At 43.3% G+C, this 19,196-nt stretch overlaps 1 protein-coding gene across 1 annotated transcript in view; it reads left to right on the top strand.

Moving 5' to 3' along the window:
* The first annotated feature begins 5,753 nt into the window (after positions 1 to 5,753).
* ANXA13 (annexin A13) overlaps positions 5,754 to 19,196 on the top strand; it is a 62,736-nt gene continuing 49,293 nt past the window's right edge. The window contains exons 1-3 of the mRNA XM_033842879.2: positions 5,754 to 5,864; positions 6,644 to 6,694; positions 13,701 to 13,823. Of these exons, the coding sequence (XP_033698770.1) occupies positions 5,754 to 5,864; positions 6,644 to 6,694; positions 13,701 to 13,823 (285 nt within the window). The remainder of the gene's footprint in view (positions 5,865 to 6,643; positions 6,695 to 13,700; positions 13,824 to 19,196) is intronic.

The raw sequence follows: 19,196 nt of genomic DNA, 5'->3' as shown, positions 1-19,196 counted from the left end.
TGAGAACCAAGAGCTCCGAAATCCCAGGGCCGGAGGAGATGAAGGAGAGCAGGAATTGGTTCTTCCTTCACCTTTTTTCTTCTATTAGGGCCTCCGGAGGATTGGATGATGCCTGCCCACACTGGTGAGATCCGATCTTCTCTGCTCAGTCTACTGAACCAAATACTGATCTCTTCCTAAAACACCCTCACAGACACACCCAGGAATAATGTTTTACCAGCTATCTGGGCATCCCTTTCCCCAGTCAAGTTGACACAGAATTAACCAGCACACCTAGCAATCCAAGGTGTATGGGCTTCTGGCCTTGCTCTCCATTCCTACACCTCCCCCACTGCCTCTCCCACCCCCTCTGGCCTCTCAGGCATCTAGATTCTCTTCAGGTACCACAGGACAATCTTACCTTGCGTAGTAGCGGCTCTGGATAAAATGCCACCAAATTAAAACAATCTGCAGTGTATATAATATCTACCATTAGGCACCTGGGGTTTTACTCTTGTTGATGTTGAGTGATGTTCACACGCCTATACAATGCAGTTGACTTTTCTACAAGAAGGTTTTTGTGTATTTTTTCAACTAAATAAAAATGTTCCTTTTAATGGTCTCTATTGTACTAATTAGTTTTAAACACTTGCCCCCAGTAGAGTTTCTCTCCACCCCCAGAATTCCCCTGATGACACAGAACCAACAATAAATGAGCATTTTTACATAGAAAAGGAGTCCTCACCCATATGGAATTTTTGTATTTATTAGGGGGTAAAAAGTGCCTTTTGCAATTCTTTTCACGTCTCATTTTGTGCATCCACTTAGCACATAATTATTCTTTGTGTGTTTGTTTTTCTCAGCTATTTACTAGACATCTGGCTACACAGCACCTGGTTAGATCTCTTCACTCACTGATACTTTAAAAGGCTTCATGTTTTCTAGCCATTTAACATGTACTCCAAAAGTAAACTGCAAAATTTTCAATCTTCTCTTCTCCAGGGGCTAATAAATATACGAGTGGGATTAAAAGGTGGATTTTAAAACATAAATTATGGAAAATAAAATAAGTCACTGTATCTAAATTGTGAATTAAACCCTTAGTATTGCTTGATTCCACTTATTACTTTAAGAATCTTATCTCTAAAAGTAGTCTTGACTAACAGGAAAGATAAAGAAACCTAGTTATCTGTTAAAAAGTGATGCATAAAGTTCACCCTTTTGGCAACTACATTTTGAATAGCATATCGGTCAGCAGGTGATTTTTTAACTTTCTGTTGTATTAATTACTTATCTGTTATCACTATACATGACTTATATTACAATTTGCTACAGCCTTTCTTTAAAGATCGTTTGGGAATATTCGTGAGATCTGAAATGCAGGCTGAAAAAAAAAGATTTTTATGGAACTGCATGACTTAGTCTACCTTTTGCCATGTGTAGTTCATCAAATAAAGCTTAATCAGACTGCTAAGAGGAGCCCACACAGGCTGTGGTCCTTGGGAAAGCAAAGGGCTTCAGAACAAATAACTTTCAACATGTACCTTCTTTATAGAAAGTTCAGGCCTTGAAGTCAGCCAGTAATATAGAGCCAAAATACGGGGGAGTTCAAAAGGCTTGGAACTCTTATCTCAGGCATCGTAGTCATTGTGTACCTTTAAAAAGTAAAATTTAATTTATAACATGAGTCAGGCTTTAAGATGCCATAAAAATAACAGGAGTTTGAAAGTGGGGATCTTGCATCTTGCTACTGACACTGCTTTGCCCAGAATCATGAAATGAAAGTCAGAAATAAAAATATTCTTTTGCACATCGACACAGGCAATGTTAGCCTTGGCCAAATTTTTGGAATGACGACGAAAAAAGTCTTTCATTGGTGCCAATACACTTTAATAAGAAAGGTCTCCATAAATGGACCTAGGTGGAATCATAGAATCAAAGTCGTCTTAAAACAGAAGGAACTTTACAAGGTACTTGGCCTAACTCTCTTGGCTTTAGAATTATAAAAATGGAAGCACTTTATAAGGAGGAAGGAACTTGGGTATGGTCATCAGATAATTACAGACACACGGGATGGTGTGGAGCATCTTGTGGCCGAGGTGACCAAGGAGACCCACGTGTCCTGCGTGACCTTGTTGTACACTGCCACCTGCTCTAACTCACTGCGATCAGGCCAACTCTGATTCTAATCAGACCTCTTTACACAAATGAAATTATACTTGCTAATTAAAAACATTAAATCAATTAAAGTTTTTATTAATTTGTAATGAAAAAATAAAACCATCTGAGAAAAGATTGCTTCTGTTCATGTGATATGTATATTCCTGAAAATTTGCAAGGTTAATGTTTACAATCAAATATAGTTTAGATACTTGTGCTCGCTTCATATGACTCCCAGGGGTACTCAGCATAGTTAACTGCTTTCTTTCTTGAAACACTCTCTTATCTTGCCTTTCTAGCCACCACATCCTTCCAGTTCTCCTCTGCTCAAACTCACGGCTCCTTCTCTGCCTCCTGCTCTTTCTCTGTCCAGCAGGTGATCATTGGTACAGGTAAGGCTCAGTCCTGGGCCTCATTTCTCTTTCCTTCTCTCTCCTTTTCTCTCTCTTCACACTCTCTATCAATAATCTTCCTCTGGGTCTTCCCTGGTGGTGCAGTGGTTAAGAATCTGCCTGCCAATGCAGGGGACACGGGTTCGAGCCCTGGTCCGGGAAGATCCCACATGCCGCGGAGCAACTAAGCACATGCGCCACAGCTACTGAGCCCGTGCGCCACAACTACTGAAGCCCACACGCCTAGAGCCCATGCTCCGCAACAAGAGAAACCACTGCAATGAGAAGCCCGCGCACCTCAACGAAGAGTAGCCCCGGCTCGCCACAACTAGAGAAAGCCCACACGCAGCAACAAAGACCCAACACAGCCAAAAATAAATAAAATTAAATTGAATTAATTAATTAAAAATAATAATAATCTCCCTCCTGCTTATGACTTCATACATGCCAACGATTCCCAAAGTTTTCTCTAACCCAGGCCTCATTCATCCCCAATTGCCAGTCTGCCGTCGCCACCTGGGTGTCTAATAAGCATCTCAAACTCAACATGACCAAAGCCCAAAATCTTGATGCCCTGCTGGGAGATCTCTTCAATCCACCCCAGCCTTCCTCACCTCACATCTGGGAGAGACATCTTTGATTTTCCTTTGCCCTCTGTCCCCACATCCAATCCATCAGCAAATCCTCTTGGCTCCACCTCCAAATCTGAGCCCACCTCGAAACTCCGCCTTTGCATCCAGGCCAGCTCCATCGCTCACCTGCTCAGCTACAAAAGCCTCTTCACCTATCTCTTCTGCTCGGCCTACCTGGGATCCATCACGTACACACAGCAAGGGCTATCTCTGAAACGCTAAATCAGATCGCACTGCTCTCTTGTCTAAAATTCTTTAGTGATTTTGCAATTCTCTACGAGTAAATTCCAAATCCCTCACCACAGCCCTCGAGGCCCTGCTTGGTCTGATCTGCTTTCCCTTCTCTGCACTCAGCCCACTCTCCCCACCCTCCCCTCCAGCTGCCACATGACATCTTTCCTCTGTTATTCAAAGGTACCAGAGCCTTTTGACCTCAAGACCTCTTTTGGCCTGAAATCGCCTCCCTTTGTCCTTCAAACGCTGTGTCTGTTCTTCAGGGCTCATCCCCCAGCCCCTTCCTCCTACTTGCCTCTCCTTCCTGCCCCCTGACAGGTGGCCTCCCCAGCTGTTCACCTTCATATCACCCTGTTTCTTTCCTCACAGCCTCACACTTTTCACAGTCTGTAACTATGTTGTTTGTGTCACTGTCTAGTCTTTATGTTTTCTCCAATAGAATGTGAATTCCACCAGGGCCGGGACTTGGTCTCGTCAGCACCAACCCCCAGAGCCACTGGCATGTAGTAGATACTCAATAGATTATTTATTTCATTCATGAACTAAGTAGTGGATTAGCATGCGCTAATTCTCCACACTTACAAGAACGGTCATGGGAAACAATTTAAGAATTACAGAATCACTCACACGCACATACTTCATCTGTGGGTATGTAGGTGAGAATCCCAGCCTTTCTAACCTGCACTGGTTTAAAGTGAGAAAAACATGCACAGACACACACACACACACACACACACACACACACACACACCCCACCCCTATTTCCAGCCAAATCATCCAGTTATTAAAGGAATATTTGAACGAATTAAATTACTGCTCAAGAAATTTTTCCATCCCTTGGGGTTTGTCATAACAAAATCTGGTCTGCGACAGACAGCTTTCTAAGGAATTCCTTCCTCTCACTCACTCACCAAATACCTGTTGTAAGTCAGCTGCCGTTATTTCCACGTGCCATGTATGACAGGTGCCATATAAGCTCTGGATATAGAAGGGTGAAGTGGAGATATTCGCTGCCCTATTCCAGGGCGAGAACATGCAAACAGAGAAACAAATAAAAACAGTCCAGTGGGGTGAGGGCTGACCTGGAAGAGACAGCCTGCCTCCCACGATGCTACATATGCATTTGTTTTATCTCGTTTCTTTTTTATCACTTTTTCTGATGAACCATCTGACTTCTCTGATGGGCTCTTTATTTTTTTTTAAATAATAATTAACATTTATTAAACATTTACTAGGTTCCAGGTATCATGCTCAGCTCTTTATATATAATATTTTTATTTTTTTACATCTTTATTGGAGTATAATTGCTTTACAATGGTGTGTTAGTTTCTGCTTTATAACAAAGTGAATCAGTTATACATATACATATGTTCCCTTATCTCTTCCCTCTTGCGTCTCCCTCCCTCCCACCCTCCCTATCCCACCCCTCCAGGCAGTCACAAAGCACGGAGCTGATCTCCCTGTGCTATGCGGCTGCTTCCCACTAGCTATCTACCTTACGTTTGGTAGTGTTTATATGTCCACGCCTCTTTCTTTTTACCACCCACCAAATATGCTTTCTGAGCCCCATCTTCAGCCTTCTATTCCCTTTCTCCGTGCTCGGCCTCTGCACATCTCAAGACGCTAACACCCCCTGGGTGGATGGCTCCCGACCTGGCTCCGTCCGTCCCTGTCTTCTCAGCCAGGCCCAGCTCTTCTTCCTCCAACTGCCCTCTGAACTCCTCTCTTTGGGGGTCTTCTGGAACCTTGGCTTCCACGTTTCCCTGCTAGAGTAGCTCCTTCCTTGGTTGCCCTATTGCTAAAGGTCGGCACCGAGTCCCAGTCACTCCCGTTGGAAACCTTGGTTTCAAGTTTTCCGTTTGCTACTATTCGAGTGCAGCCATTCTCATCCACATCAACTTTCCAAGGTCTCCTCAACTCTCCCCCTGTCCCCTCCACATATCACACTCCTGGTCGCCTCCTGATCATTCCCCAAACAGCATTCACCACTACCAGTGCTGTCCCCCCATGCCCTTCCCCCGCCCCCTTCAAATTCTTGCCACGTCACAGCCCCCAGAGTAAGGCTCATGCCCCCAGGAAGTCTTCCTCATCCCTTTGCGATAGTCATTTACTACCTCAATTATATCTTGGCTTTCAACTGTACTTTTTAATATCTATCCTCTGCAGATAAGTGTTAAGTTCCAGGAGGGCAACCACTCCGTCTTTTACCTTCCTTTCTTCTGCCCCGTGGTGCCTAGCACAGCACTATTACATTCCTCACTTAGTGACTGATACATATATGTTGATGAGTGAGTGCTGGGTTCTGAAATCCTGCAGTATAGACCGAAGGCGTTTCATCTTCAGAGAAGCACTGACAATGGAGCCCTGTCAACCAGTCAGCACTGAGGCAGAGCTCACAGGGGCAGAGTCTACAGGATGGAGCCATCAGGAGAGCGATGCTGTGCGGGTACCTGGGCAGCTGTTGAAGGTGCCGGTGGCAGTGGCCAACCACAGGCAGATCAACCCAAGAGGAGGCACAGAAAGCTGTACCGGAAGAGAAAGTTCCAAGGGAAGGGCACTCTGCTCCCCTTTTGGTGGCTCCAGTTAATTCTCAGCCTCTGACAGGCTTTAAAACACTCTGGGCTACTATTTCCACCTCCTCCTCCCATTCTCACAATTTCTCCTTTTCCCCTTTCCTTTCTCTTCTCTTACTCCCACTATGCCTTCCCTTTTGCCCTTCTGCAGTGGACATCTCTTGCTTTGGCCAGCCTACCATCCATTCACCCTCTTTTTATTTTTATTTATTTATTTACTTTTTTGCGGTACGCAGGCCTCTCACCGCTGCGGCCTCTCCCGTTGCGGAGCCCAGGCTCCGGACGCGCATGCTCAGCGGCCATGGCTCACGGACCCAGCCGCTCTGCGGCATGTGGGATCTTCCCGGACCGGGGCACGAACCCGTGTCCCCTGCATCGGCAGGCGGACTCTCAACCACTGTGCCACCAGGGAAGCCCCACCCTTTTTTTTACTAAGAGCACCCCAGTTTTCTCTGGGTGACCAGCCCCCCCACTCTCAGACCTCGTCGTTTGGGGGGGTTTGGCTCCACGCTCACCTCCAGAGGCGACAGGAAACCCAGTCCTCACAACCTCCCTCCAGCTACGGTGGCCAGTTCACCGATGCGTGCTGAGTCTCAATTTGGGCCAGAGAATCGGACCAGGACATACACTGAAACTTATAGGAAAGGAAAAGCTCTCGTGTTCTTTTCTACAGCTTTGGAATTGGGAGGATGAAAATATGAATCCGCTGGCAGCCCTTTTGCCGGTGAGAGGGGGATACCTTTAAACGGGGAGAAAGAAGAACTGAGAAATGGAGAGGGACAGTGGATCCTGGGGATATAGTTTGAGTAGCTGGATCCAGCTATGCCTGAAGCTAACTATTCCTTGTTTGTTTAAGTTATTGTTAATCAGACTTTTAGTCACTTGCAACCAAAAGAGTCCCAACATACCTTCCTAAATCCAACTGTTCGTAGTATTTTAGGTCTGGAAGTAAATGTAGAGAGGAAGTCCAACTCTTACATTTACTTAGTTGAAACCCAAGAACTGGAGACTGTGACTCTGATAGTTGTACCAGAGACCAGCCTAAAATTCAGGTCTTTGCTCTCCCAGAGCTACGGTTTATTTTTTGGTTTGGGGTTTTTTTTTGCCACAAAATGCTACATTAAATCAAGGTGTTGTCTCTTATGTAGATGCTTTATTTCTCCAACCAGAACATAAGCATCTGGCTGTGGGAACTGTGTCCTAAATTTTTCACATGCCCTGCAGCTTAGCATGATGTCTTACGTGTGGCAAATACGCAATAAGTCCTTGTTAACCAATCAGTGAGTTAAGAAGGTATTTTGATCTGTGAGAGTTTTGCTTTTATGCTTACAAGATGAGATGTGTTACTTTCAGGGTTTTTACTACTGAAAAAAATTTGGAGTATGAAAATACAGTTGTTTTCAGAAACTATAATCATTTCCTGCAGATTTTTGTCTTAAGCAAGATTTATTAGCATCTACATTTATTATTTTAAAATTGATTTTATTTATTTATTTATTGTTTGCAGTACGCGGGCCTCTCACTGTTGTGGCCTTTCCAGTTGCAGAGCACAGGCTCCGGACGCGCAGGCTCAGCGGCCACGGCTCACGGGCGCAGCCGCTCTGCGGCATGTGGGATCCTCCCGGACCGGGGCACGAACCCGCGTCCCCTGCATCGGCAGGCGGACTCCCAACCACTGTGCCACCAGGGAAGCCCTACATTTATTATTTAATGTAGAGAAAAAAAGTATAAACAAACATGACAAAATATTAACTTTTTTGCTTTTGTTTATGTGGAAGAAAATAGCAGTCCAGGGACTTCCCTGGTGGCGCAGTGGTTGAGAATCTTTCTGCCAATGCAGGGGACACGGGTTCAATCCTGGTCTGGGAAGATCCCACATGCCACGGAGCAACTAAGCCCGTGCGCCACAACTACTAAGCCTGTGCTCTAGAGCCCACGAGCCACAACTACTGAAGCCCTTGTGCCTAGAGTCCATGCTCCACAACAAGAGAAGCCACCACAATGAGAAGCCCATACACCGCAACAAAAAGAAGCCCCTGCTTACCACAACTAGAGAAAGCCCTCACGCAGAAGCGAAGACCCAATGCAGCCAAAAAAGAAAAAAAGAAAAAAAAATCAGTCCAAAAATCAACTATAATTTTTGGGTTCTAATTAAATTACACTAAATAAAGAAAATACTATTAATTCTCCCTGCAGAAATAGATATTAGGCAAGTGTTCAACTTGACGGTTATATTTAGAAAATCAGCATCTGTGTATTTTTGTTATTTTGAATACTGTATGGCTACAGTATAATCTGAAATACTTGTTTGTATTATCATATGAGCTTTCACCAGGGTATTTCTAAATGGATGTTTTATTAAATACAAATTATCCAGCATAATGTATTTGCTCTGAGAATCATAGCAACTGATGAGATTGTTTTGTTTTTTGAGATGTTGCATTAGTTTCCTAGGGCTGCCATGACAAAATGCCACAAACTGAGCAGCTTGAAACAACAGAAATTTATTCTCTCATGGTTCTGGAGGCTAGAAGTTCAAAGTCAACATGTTGGCAGGGCTGTTCTCCTTCTGAAATCTGTAGGGGAGAATCCTGCCCTGCCTCTTCCTGGCTTCCGATGGTGGCTATCAGTCCCTGGTGTTCCTTGGCTTGCAGCTAAATCACTCCAATCTCTGTCTCTGTCATTGCAAGGCCTTCCCCTGTGTGATGGAGTCTTCGTATGGCATTTTCCTCTTCTTATAAAAACACCAGTTATAGTGGGTTCTGGCCCATCCTAAGTATCTCCTCTTAGCTTGGTTACATCTGCAAAGACCCTATTTCCAAATAAAGTCACATTCAGAGGTACTGAGGGTTAGGACCTCAGTGTGTCTTTTTTTGGGGGGTGGGGGTGAGGTACAATTTAACCCACAACAGATATATAAGTAACATTTTTAAGAAGTGTTAGAAACTTAACCTTGGTGGGCTAAGAAGGAAAGACTCTCTGGCAAGATTGATTTCTGACTTGCGATTGAGACACATAAAGTTAGGAGATTAGAACTTTGCCTGGCATCACCACTTTGAGAACCACCAAAATCCAAGAGATGTAAATAAACAGGCCCAGTCTAATAAAGAAAGATGCAGCACCTGTAATAATTTAGAATCACTAAATATTTATAAAGATACCAAAAAAATAAAATCCCTAAACCCTTCCCATCACCCCTCCTGTGCCCTCTTTTCCTCCATCAAGTCTGCTCGCTCTTCTTTCCTAGGCAGTTCTTTTTCTGCCCTCCAGACCTCCAGCTATGACATCCTTCCAGTAATGGCCTGGAGTCATAGGAATTCCCCCTTGCTGCTGTTGCTTGGAATTATCCCAGCCACCTCCTCACACTCCCACGGGGAAGGAGAAAAGGATGAGATGATACCAGAAATAGTTCTGTTTCAGTCAAATCCAAACTTGACTGTGGGTACATTTAAATTATTGAGAGGTGGCTGTAGTGGTGGTGATCTAGAAAAATAAGGTGTGTCAGCTTCTTCCCTGGCCTCTAAGCTTTCTATCTTTCACCTCCCTGGAGCCATAAACCATATCTCTTCTTGATGAATTGCCGGTGTTCCATAACTGGGCAGAACTTATCTCCACACTGAGCACCGCACGTCAAATTGCCCTTGTTCCTCCTGAACTTTGAGCTTCAACAGCCTGGGGTGGGAGAGGAAGGGAGGGAGGAAAACTGTCACTGATCAAGGGTTCTAGGAGGGGTCAGTGACACAGAGCCAGCACGGAGATAGGGCAGGGAAGACTAGGCCCTGAGAATTCTGGGGCTGGGAAAAGGAGGTAGTGAACTATAGAACGCAAACTAGACACTAAAGGCAAAGTACTCATGAATGGTCAAAGCGTTCGTTGTTAACTTATATCTCCTTTCCTTCCGCCCCATTCCACTGTCAGTACCCAGAGGACAGCTGTGTCTTGTTTACCACTGCATCTCCAGCACCCAGCATCCCACCTGGCACACAATGGACTCCAATCTCTTTGGCCATCTTTCATTTCCTGTCATTTGCAAAGCCCTGCCCTATTTCTGAGGTGTAGCACAAACTAAAACACCTGACCTGGAACACTTTCTCCTTTCAAATGATGCCCTTCTTCTCATCCCTTGGTTCACAGCCTAAATGTTAGCTCCTTGAAGAGTTCTATCTCTATTTAAAGTAAATTATACAAACTCTCATGCACACAAGCGTGCTCATGCACACACACTTTAGCTTCCATCACAGCATCCTGTTTGGTTTCTCCGTAGCCCATACAACAATGCGTAATGATTTGTTCTTTGTATATCTCCTCCACTTGGCTGTACATTCCAAAAAGAGAAAATTCATATCCCTTTTGTTCACTGTTGTAGTCCCAGCAATTAGCCCATCCAAGAGACGCACCAGATAAAGGTTAAAGAACAAAAGAAAATATATAAGCAGAAGGTAATAAACCTATAAGAATTTTCATACTATGTTACATGGGAAGGTGGCATAAAATAAGCATGGTATCTTAGACCAGAAGAGGAAAGATGGATTAATTAATAACTATCTAGGATCGATTGAATAACCAAAACTAAGCTGAATCTATTTCTTCCTTATTCTACATCAAAATCAATTCCAAATGAATCAAAGACGTAAACCTTAAAAAATGTCGTTTTAAAAAAAAAAAACTTGAAGAAAATGTACAAGAAGTCTTAATCATCTTAATGCAGAGACTTTTTCTAAGCAAGCCAAAGAAGAAAAGATAGTTTTTATGTATTTAAATATATCTAGCACTTTCTTCACACACATATATGCACTGAAAACATCAACAGAGACAAAAGATAAATTGGGGAATTATAACTGTTATGCTTGACAAAGACCTGGATTTTATTATATATATTATTACAAGTATATAATGAAAAAACTAATAACTCAAAAATAAAGGACATAAACAAGCAGACCACAGTAGAATTCATGCAAATAGCTTTTAAGGATCGGGATATATAATTTTAAGAATATCAAAGGAAAGGAATGTAAATTAAACAGTGCGATAACCATTCTTTATCTTTGAAATTGGCAGAAATGAAAAAGTTTGAAAATCTTCAGTGTTGGCCATTATGTGGAGAAAGGAGTACTGGCATATTACTGTAGGAAGGTATACACTTTGTCTTTTGAAAGTCAGCCTCGTGGGTCAGCTGGCCTTTGAAAGTCGTTCAGCATTTTTATGTCTGTGTATAGGACAACTTGGCAACATCTCTCAGAATTTTACAGCATATACATTTTGGCCAGCTATTGCATTCTTAGATTTTATTCTACAGATAAACATGCACACATATGCAAAGATGCATAAACGAAGATAGTCATTCAAAAGACCAAAATAACCTAAATGACCTTGATTAAATAAGCTTTGGTTCATACCCATAGCAGACGAACATGCGGCCACCGAAAAAGAAATGTGCCAATGTCTTGTATCTATTTAGTATATGAAGCCCAGAAGGCATGGCATAGAAGGCAATGTACCAACCCATTTGTTGAAAAAAAGCATACCAAAGATAGCTAGGCAGATAGACAGATAAACATGGCTGTGTATGCATACCATTTCTGGAAGGACTCAAACCTCAGAGGGCAAGGACTGAGTGGTCAGTAAGCTTAATTTTCATGGTACCTCTTCATATTATTAGGGGGAAAAAATGTACCATCTGCACATATTACTTTTTAAATTTAGAAACTAGCTAAATTATAAAAATGATGTTAGCATAACTCAATGTAGCCTTCAAAAAGATCCTTTGTAATAATAAGGGTGATGTTAGTAAAATAAGAAGATTTTTCAGTCTTGTTTGGTTAATGCTTTTATCACTCCAAGGTATAAAATCTTAGTGAAAACGTACACTTTTTTTTTTTTTGGTCGCACCATGCGGCTTGCGGGATCTTGGTTCCCTGGCCAGGGATCGAACCCAAATCTCCTGCTTTGGGAGTACAGAGTCTTAACCACTGGACCACCAGGGAAGCTCCTAAAGGTATAAAATTTTAAATGAACACCTAAAATAAAAAATAATAACTCTTTCAATAATCCAGGAGTGAGAAAGTTTTAGCCCTTTAGCTGTGAATAAGATATTCAACTTGCAAAGCCAACACTCGATTTATTAATAAATATTTTAGTTTTAAAAGATGGCCAACCAAGGCAGCGTGGGCAGGTTAAGATCATTTGTAGCTGCTGCCACTCCCTACCCATCCCCAACAATGTATTCAAATGCAATGCCAACGGTTACTTATTAAACTCAAGAGATATTATGCCCTGGGAAAACCATTATAAACTTGGCCTGTAGGAGAACTGATCTCTTAATGAAATACAGAACAACTATCTCTGAAAGAAAGAAAATGGGCAATCGCCATGTAAGTATTTATTGCTTTCGGGAATCAAACCAAGTTCTAATTTTGGTTAGCATGTGGAGAAATTTAAACTATGAAATCATGATTGATACTTTTATACTTTATCATTGTGATCACTCCTAATTGTTGGTTTTCACAACGGCAAACCATGCTTTCAAAATGCATTTGGAATATATTTTTTCTCCATTAGTCAGAAATCTCTTTGGAGACGTGAAAGAGAAGTATTTAAAACAAGGTGGTAAACGGTGCTTGCAGAGAGCAAGCAGTTAAAATAGTATTTAAGGAATATATGACTAAAGATGTTAGTTTGCAGCAAAGCTGCACAAAGTTTCATAGACTGTGCCCATCGGTGTTTTGGGAATACAGGCTCATGTTGCAAATATCAGTAGATAAAGATACAAGTATTCTCATAAACCTATACAACTTGGATTGAAAGGTGAAAATATCCCAGTATTTTTTCTAAACAGCACCAAATGACCAGATATTTGCAAATACTCACGGAATGGATTTAATATTTTACTTTTCTTCTGAAATGTCTAGGCTCATGTGAATAGCATGTCTATAAACTATTAATGGCTAAAAACTGACAAAAATACTACCATTTGGAGCTAACTATGCATAAGGCAGGTCAGAGTTAAATCTTGATTTTTTTTTTTTTTTTACAGTGAAAAAGGTATATTTAAAGCTATGGCAATAAGAATTTTAATAAGGTTTTGTTGCACCTAATGTGGCTTCCCACAGGAAGACGGATTTATTGTGTGTACACTAGGAGCAAAGAGAATAAAACTCCAAAATCTTCTGTAAACTAGAACTTTGTTAATAAGATTTTCTCCTTTGCTCTAAATCAAACTTGTGCTCAGATGGTGGCAAACCTACAAGCGTTTTCTTCAAAGAGGCATTATTTTTAAAATCATCTGTAAGTAGCATTTTCATACTAGCCAAGGTTACGAAGCTTCCATTTAGATTATCTTTCAGAGAAACTGAAACCTACTTTTAAAATACTTCTGATCCTGGAAAAATTTTTTTAAATAATAAAATAAAATATTTCTGATCCTGCCTGGGCTTCGTGGTGGTCCAGTGGTTTGGACTCCAAGCTTCCAGGGCAGGGGTCATGGGTTTGATCCCTGGTCAGGGAACTAAGATTCTGCAAGCCATGCAGCGCAGCCAAAAGAAAAAAAAATTTTTTTTAATAGATAAAATAAAATACTTGTGAACCATGCAGAGGACCTCAGGAAAAATCATTGGCTCCTGGTTTAGCAGCTTAAGAGGATGTTTTCACCCCTTGAAAGTCACCCCTTGAAAGGGGCAGCGGGCTTGTGTGAGTGGTCTAGCATTTTATGTATTTCTTTTTTGAATCCGCAGAGCCAATCTTACTCCCTGTCAGAAGGCAGGCAACCGTTGTACGAAGGGCAGGCCCAACCCTTGGCAGCCGTGCAGCCTCTCAGCCACCCATCAGGGAGTGGAGAGCCAGAGTTCCATCAGCCTGTAAGCACTTTATTTTCCCTCCAAATCATAGGTATGACCAGGCTTTCTCATGGGCCCATATTACTCACCAGTGACTTGTTATACTGGACCGTCTACAATCCTCTGGTCTGAAAATGTCACCATCAGGCATTACTTCCAGGCAGGGAAATTTTTCCCTAGAAAATGTTTGTTATAATATTTGCAGCTAAGGTAAAAATGTAATTTAGAAACTCAGCTTCCCTTCCCAACAGTGTCCGCTTAATGGTGTACTGGAACAGAGTACATGATCCTACACCATGCCCCTGTGACACTGTAGAAAATATTAGTGGAATTTAACATGTGCATAAAGAATGAATATGTTCTAAGACTGTGCTTCTAGATGAGTAAATGCAAAACCTTTTTAAAGGACAAATTACTGCATCAGACAATGACTTGAATGTGTACAAACTTAAAACTACGATGTTTATAGTTTTAAAGCAACTACACAACCAAAACAAATTTGCAAACTAAATGCTAGTAAAATTCAAGTCCATGATGTGCAAAAGTATGTTATTGATTTAGTGTAACAGATAATGTTATTTTGCTGAGATTAAATGTAAAAATGGCGCAGATTGCTATAATGTGGTTTTTCTGAGTTGCAGCGTGTCTAAAATATGATGCAGTGTGTGACTTCTTAGCTCTCCTGTCACGTTTCTGTATCCAAACTACTGAGAAACTTTTGTTTGTATGACTCTCTGTAAGACAATTGGGCCTTCTCTTGGCTAAAATGCAGGCTTTTTATATTAAACCTCCCTCTGTTCTCTGTTCTTTCACCATGAGCTTGTAACAATTAAAGTACGGCTATTTGGCATGCTTTTTAAATAGAAACACAAATGCAGGCATTGAAGTCACATGCTAGCCCCTGCTCATCCTCATGACACAGGATGCTTTATATTTGTTTTTATATATTAGTTACCATCAGCACTAAAGACACTATATAAAAAGCCTACTAGGAAGGTTGAATTCCCAAAAACATGTCCACAAACCAGAGTCCACAGATAACTGTTTGACAGATATTGCTCTAAAGCCAATAGAATGTTGGCCAGGAAATTACATTTTCCAAGGTACTCTGATATGGAATCCTAGCCAATTCTGAAAACTGAAAAATTACTTTTTTTTCGCTTTCCTCCAATCCTTTTGCCATCATTTTTTGAACTCAAGACATAGTGTTTGTGCCTAACCTATTTGGAGCAGTAATAACGGATACTTGGATATTATCATTTGCTGAAACACAGTGTTCAGAGTTTGCTTAGCCTGGAGGCCATGTCCCTGTGCTCAGTGAGCTCTGTGCAGAGACAGAAAAATAGATCCACAGGAAAAAACTTACGTTCAGCCAGATGACTCTTCTACTCTACTGTGTGAATTGTTTTCAAGAGAATCACCATCTAGAGGAAAATAGAATATTGACACAAAGAGTGAGATGACTTTGCCATAAGAGTGTGGCTATAGGTAGCAGAGTCATAGACAGGAAGCAAGATCTAGGGGTGCCATGGATAAATGTGGAAATAATCACAAACTCAAGAGGACTGTTGATTTCTGGAAATTGTTTTCCAGACTACTGCACAGGTGCTAGAAAGGACTGCCGCCTTGTTACTCATAGTATGGACCCTGGGCTAGCAGCAACATCCACGTGGCCTGGGTGCTTTTAGAAATGCAGAATCTCAGGCCCACTCAGACCTACTGAATCAGAATCTACATTTTAACAAGATCCTCAAGTGATTCCCATGCACGTTGAAGTCTGAGAAGCAATGGACTGGGGAACAAGTTCTTAAACTTGGCTGGGTGTTGGAGTCACCTGGGGAGTTCTAAAAACCACTGATGCCTGAGTCCCACCCCTAGAGAGTCTGAATTAATTAGTCGGGTCGTTGGCCTGGGCGTTGGGATTTCTAAGTGCTCCCCAGGTGATGCTAATGAGCACAGAGTTTGAGAAACAGTGAACTGCACACCACGATCCGGACAAGACTAGCTCAGCACACCGCTGATGTCATTCTGAGGGTCGGTAAATGAAAACCAACTTGTAAATGTTAGACCATCTGCTCAGCGATCTGCCACAGTGTTTGTCAACATGCCACGTTTATGACTCACTTGTGGTAATATTTAGCCAACACAAATATTGTCTGAAATGGAGACTAGTTTGGGACTTGTAGCAGGAGTTCCGAACCAGCAAGTTCAGAAGAAGGTGGATCGGGAATACCTAGGAGCTACATGACAGGTGGGGACCAGGTCCAGATTCCTGAGAAAAGAAGGGAGGCTCTAGAGACAGGTGAGAATGCGTTTGGGAATTTGAGACAAAAGTAAGCACGGCTTGGGGCCTCCCTGGCGCAGTGGTTGGGGGTCCGCCTGCCGATGCAGGGGACACAGGTTCGTGCCCCGGTCCAGGAGGATCCCACGTGCCGCGGAGCGGCTGGGCCCGTGAGCCGTGGCCGCTGAGCCTGCACGTCCGGAGCCTGTGCTCCGCGGCGGAAGAGGCCACAGCAGTGAGAGGCCCGCGTATTGCAAAAAAAAAAAAAAAAAAAAAAAAAGAAGTAAGCACAGCTTTAACCAAGAGTGTACACTCAACCGTGATCCTCAAACTCAAAGAATCACAGTGAACCCCAAGCAGAAACCAGCCTAGACCATGCAGTAGTATCTCTCCTATCAGGAAACCTTTTGTCCCAGAAAGTTAGTCCTTCATATGACCACTATCCATAAGAGGAAACAAAAATGGCTTCTGATGTGAACACATGACACGCACTAAAGCACACCTTCTCTATTTAATGACAACTCCCCCACTTAAAGTCTAGCTACATTTTTTGGCACAATTACACGATCTGGGCTGTGGAGATTTCTTGGCTCTAATAGATTAAAAGCAGTCATTTTAAAGAGGTGGGGGGAAAAGGCTGGCAAGGACAAAACCACTGACAGAAGGAAGAACATGCAAACTGAAAACTTGACCCAAGAACTCTAGTTATAGGAACCCAGGGTCACTTCGTGTAGGGGATGGATTCCAGCGTAACCCAGCGCACCTGGGCAACTCTGCTCTACAGCTCGGCAACATGAATCCAAAGGCCCAGCAAAGGTGGGCACCACTGTAGGTTTAAAAGGGCCTTTTGAAATGATGAAGATGATGGTAATAACAGACATTTTTCAAGTGCTTGCTAGACTGTGCGCAGTTCTGAGAGCTGTGGTCCTAATGTAGAAGCATGGGTCTACTATCAGGTATTCCTCAGTGCAATAGTCCCAAATGTGGCCCCCAGACCAGCATCGTTTAGTATCGCCTAGGCTTTTGTTAGGATTGCAAATGATCAGCTCCCCACCCCCAGATCTACTGAATCAGAAACTCTGGGGGTAGTGCCCAGCAATTGCCGCTGAAAAAGCCCTCCAGGAGATTCTGATGTTCCTTAGTGTTTGAGAACCAATGTTGAAGCAAAAGCCTCCCACAGGCCTCACTAGAGCTGTGCCCTTGCTCTGACCACAAACCATCCCCACCCCTCAGCCTGCCCACATGCCCTGACCATGGCATTTCAAGCCTTCTTAGCACCATGCCCTCCTCCTGGGCTTCTTACACCAAATGCAACCCAGAGAACTACCCCTTCCTGCTCCTTCCTCCACCCCAGACCAGGCCGCACACTCTCCTGCCTCCCATCTCAGAGCTGCACAGTGAACTGGCGGCAGAAAGGCAGGGAGCCACTCTCCGTCCTCTCAGCCAGCTCGACATATTCTTTTAGAGAAACTACCAGAATCCAGGTGCTGTTTGAGGTTCTGGAGATAAAAAGAGGAATAAGATAAATGAGCACAGTCCACGCCCTCAAAATAGCTCACAGTCTGGTCAGGAGGCACACAAATAAATAATTATAATGACGTGTGGTGGACACACTAATAGAAACGTGTCCACGGTAACAAGGTTCAAAAGTTGGACAGAGGAGGGAATGATGCCCTGTGGGAGAAGTGAGAGTAGAATAGGGTTTCTAGAGTGGAGAAAGGCATTCTTTGTGATGCAGGAGCACAGAGAGGTCCAGGAAGGCTGGTGCTGCTGGTGAGTTGAGCTCTAGCCCTGCCAAAGCACTCAGCACATCATACAGCAATTGCCTGGGCAGCTGCTACCCTGTCCCCCAGGCTGTGAGCTTCTGGAGGCAGACACTGTGTCTTACTCACCGCTGTAGCTCTGGGGCTTGACACATAACAGGCGTTCCATACGTATTTTTGATAGAAAGATCGATGAGCAGGGACAGAGAAAGGAGACAAGACTAGACAGGAGCACAGGGTTGAGACCCGAAGTCCCTTGCATGCCATGCAATGTATATTGGTTTCCTAGGGCTGCTGTGCAAACTACCACAAACTGGGGGGCTTCAAACAATGGAAATTTATTCTCCAAAAGTTCTAGAGTCTAGGGACTTTGAAATCAGCATGTTAGCAGGGCCACACTCCCTCTGAAGGCTCTAGGGAAGAATCCTTTCTTGCCTCTTTCAGACTCTGGTGGCCCTGGGGCACTGCATTCCTTGGCTCCTGGCAGGATAACCCTAATTTCTGCCTCCATTTTCACAGGGCCTTCTTCCCTATGTGTCTCTATGCTTTCTCCTCTTCTTCTAAGGACACCAGTCATTGGCATTAGGACCCTCCCTAAGTCCAGAATGAGCTCATCTTTCTTTTGTTTTAAACCACCTGTAGAGGTTTGGCGTTCTTTCCTTATTTATTTATTTATCTTTGGCTGCATTGGGTCTTTGTTGCTGCAGGTGGGCTTTCTCTAGTTGCCTCTAGCGGGGGCTACTCTTCGTTGCAGTGCATGGGCTTCTCATTGCAGTGGCTTCTCTTGTTGCGGAGCACAGGCTCTAGGCGCGTGGGCTTCAGTAGTTGTGGCACGTGGGCTCAATAGTTGTGGCTCAGAGGCTCAGTAGTTGTGGCGCATGGGCTTAGTTGCTCTGCGGCATGTGAGATCTTCCTGGACCAGGGCTCGAACCCGTGACCCCTGCATTGGCCGGTGGATTCTTAACCACTGTGCCACCAGGGAAGTCCTGAGCTCATCTTGAGATCCTTAACTAATTACATCTGCAAAGGCTCTACTTCCAAATAAGGTCACATTCTGAGGTTCTGAGTAGACGTGAATAGGGGACACTATTCAACCCATTACACCAAGGAAATTGCGCTTTATTGCCTTAAGCTAGTAGTGGTTTTTAAACTTTGCACAACAGATTCCTTTGGAAGGCTTATTTAAACAGAGAGCTGGGCCCCATCAGCAGAGCATCTGATTCAGTAGACACTCTATGGTGGGGCCTGAGAATCTGTATCTCTGACAAGTTCCCTGGTGATGCTGATGCTGCCGGTCTAGGCACCACATTTTGAGAACCACTACCTTAGGCAGTAGAGAAGCCCTAATCG

The sequence above is a fragment of the Tursiops truncatus genome, chromosome 17 (assembly GCF_011762595.2).
Source record: "Tursiops truncatus isolate mTurTru1 chromosome 17, mTurTru1.mat.Y, whole genome shotgun sequence".
Classification (NCBI taxonomy): Eukaryota; Metazoa; Chordata; class Mammalia; order Artiodactyla; family Delphinidae; genus Tursiops; species Tursiops truncatus.
The sequence above is the reverse complement of the archived record's forward strand: the minus strand, read 5'-3'. Positions and strand labels throughout refer to the sequence as shown.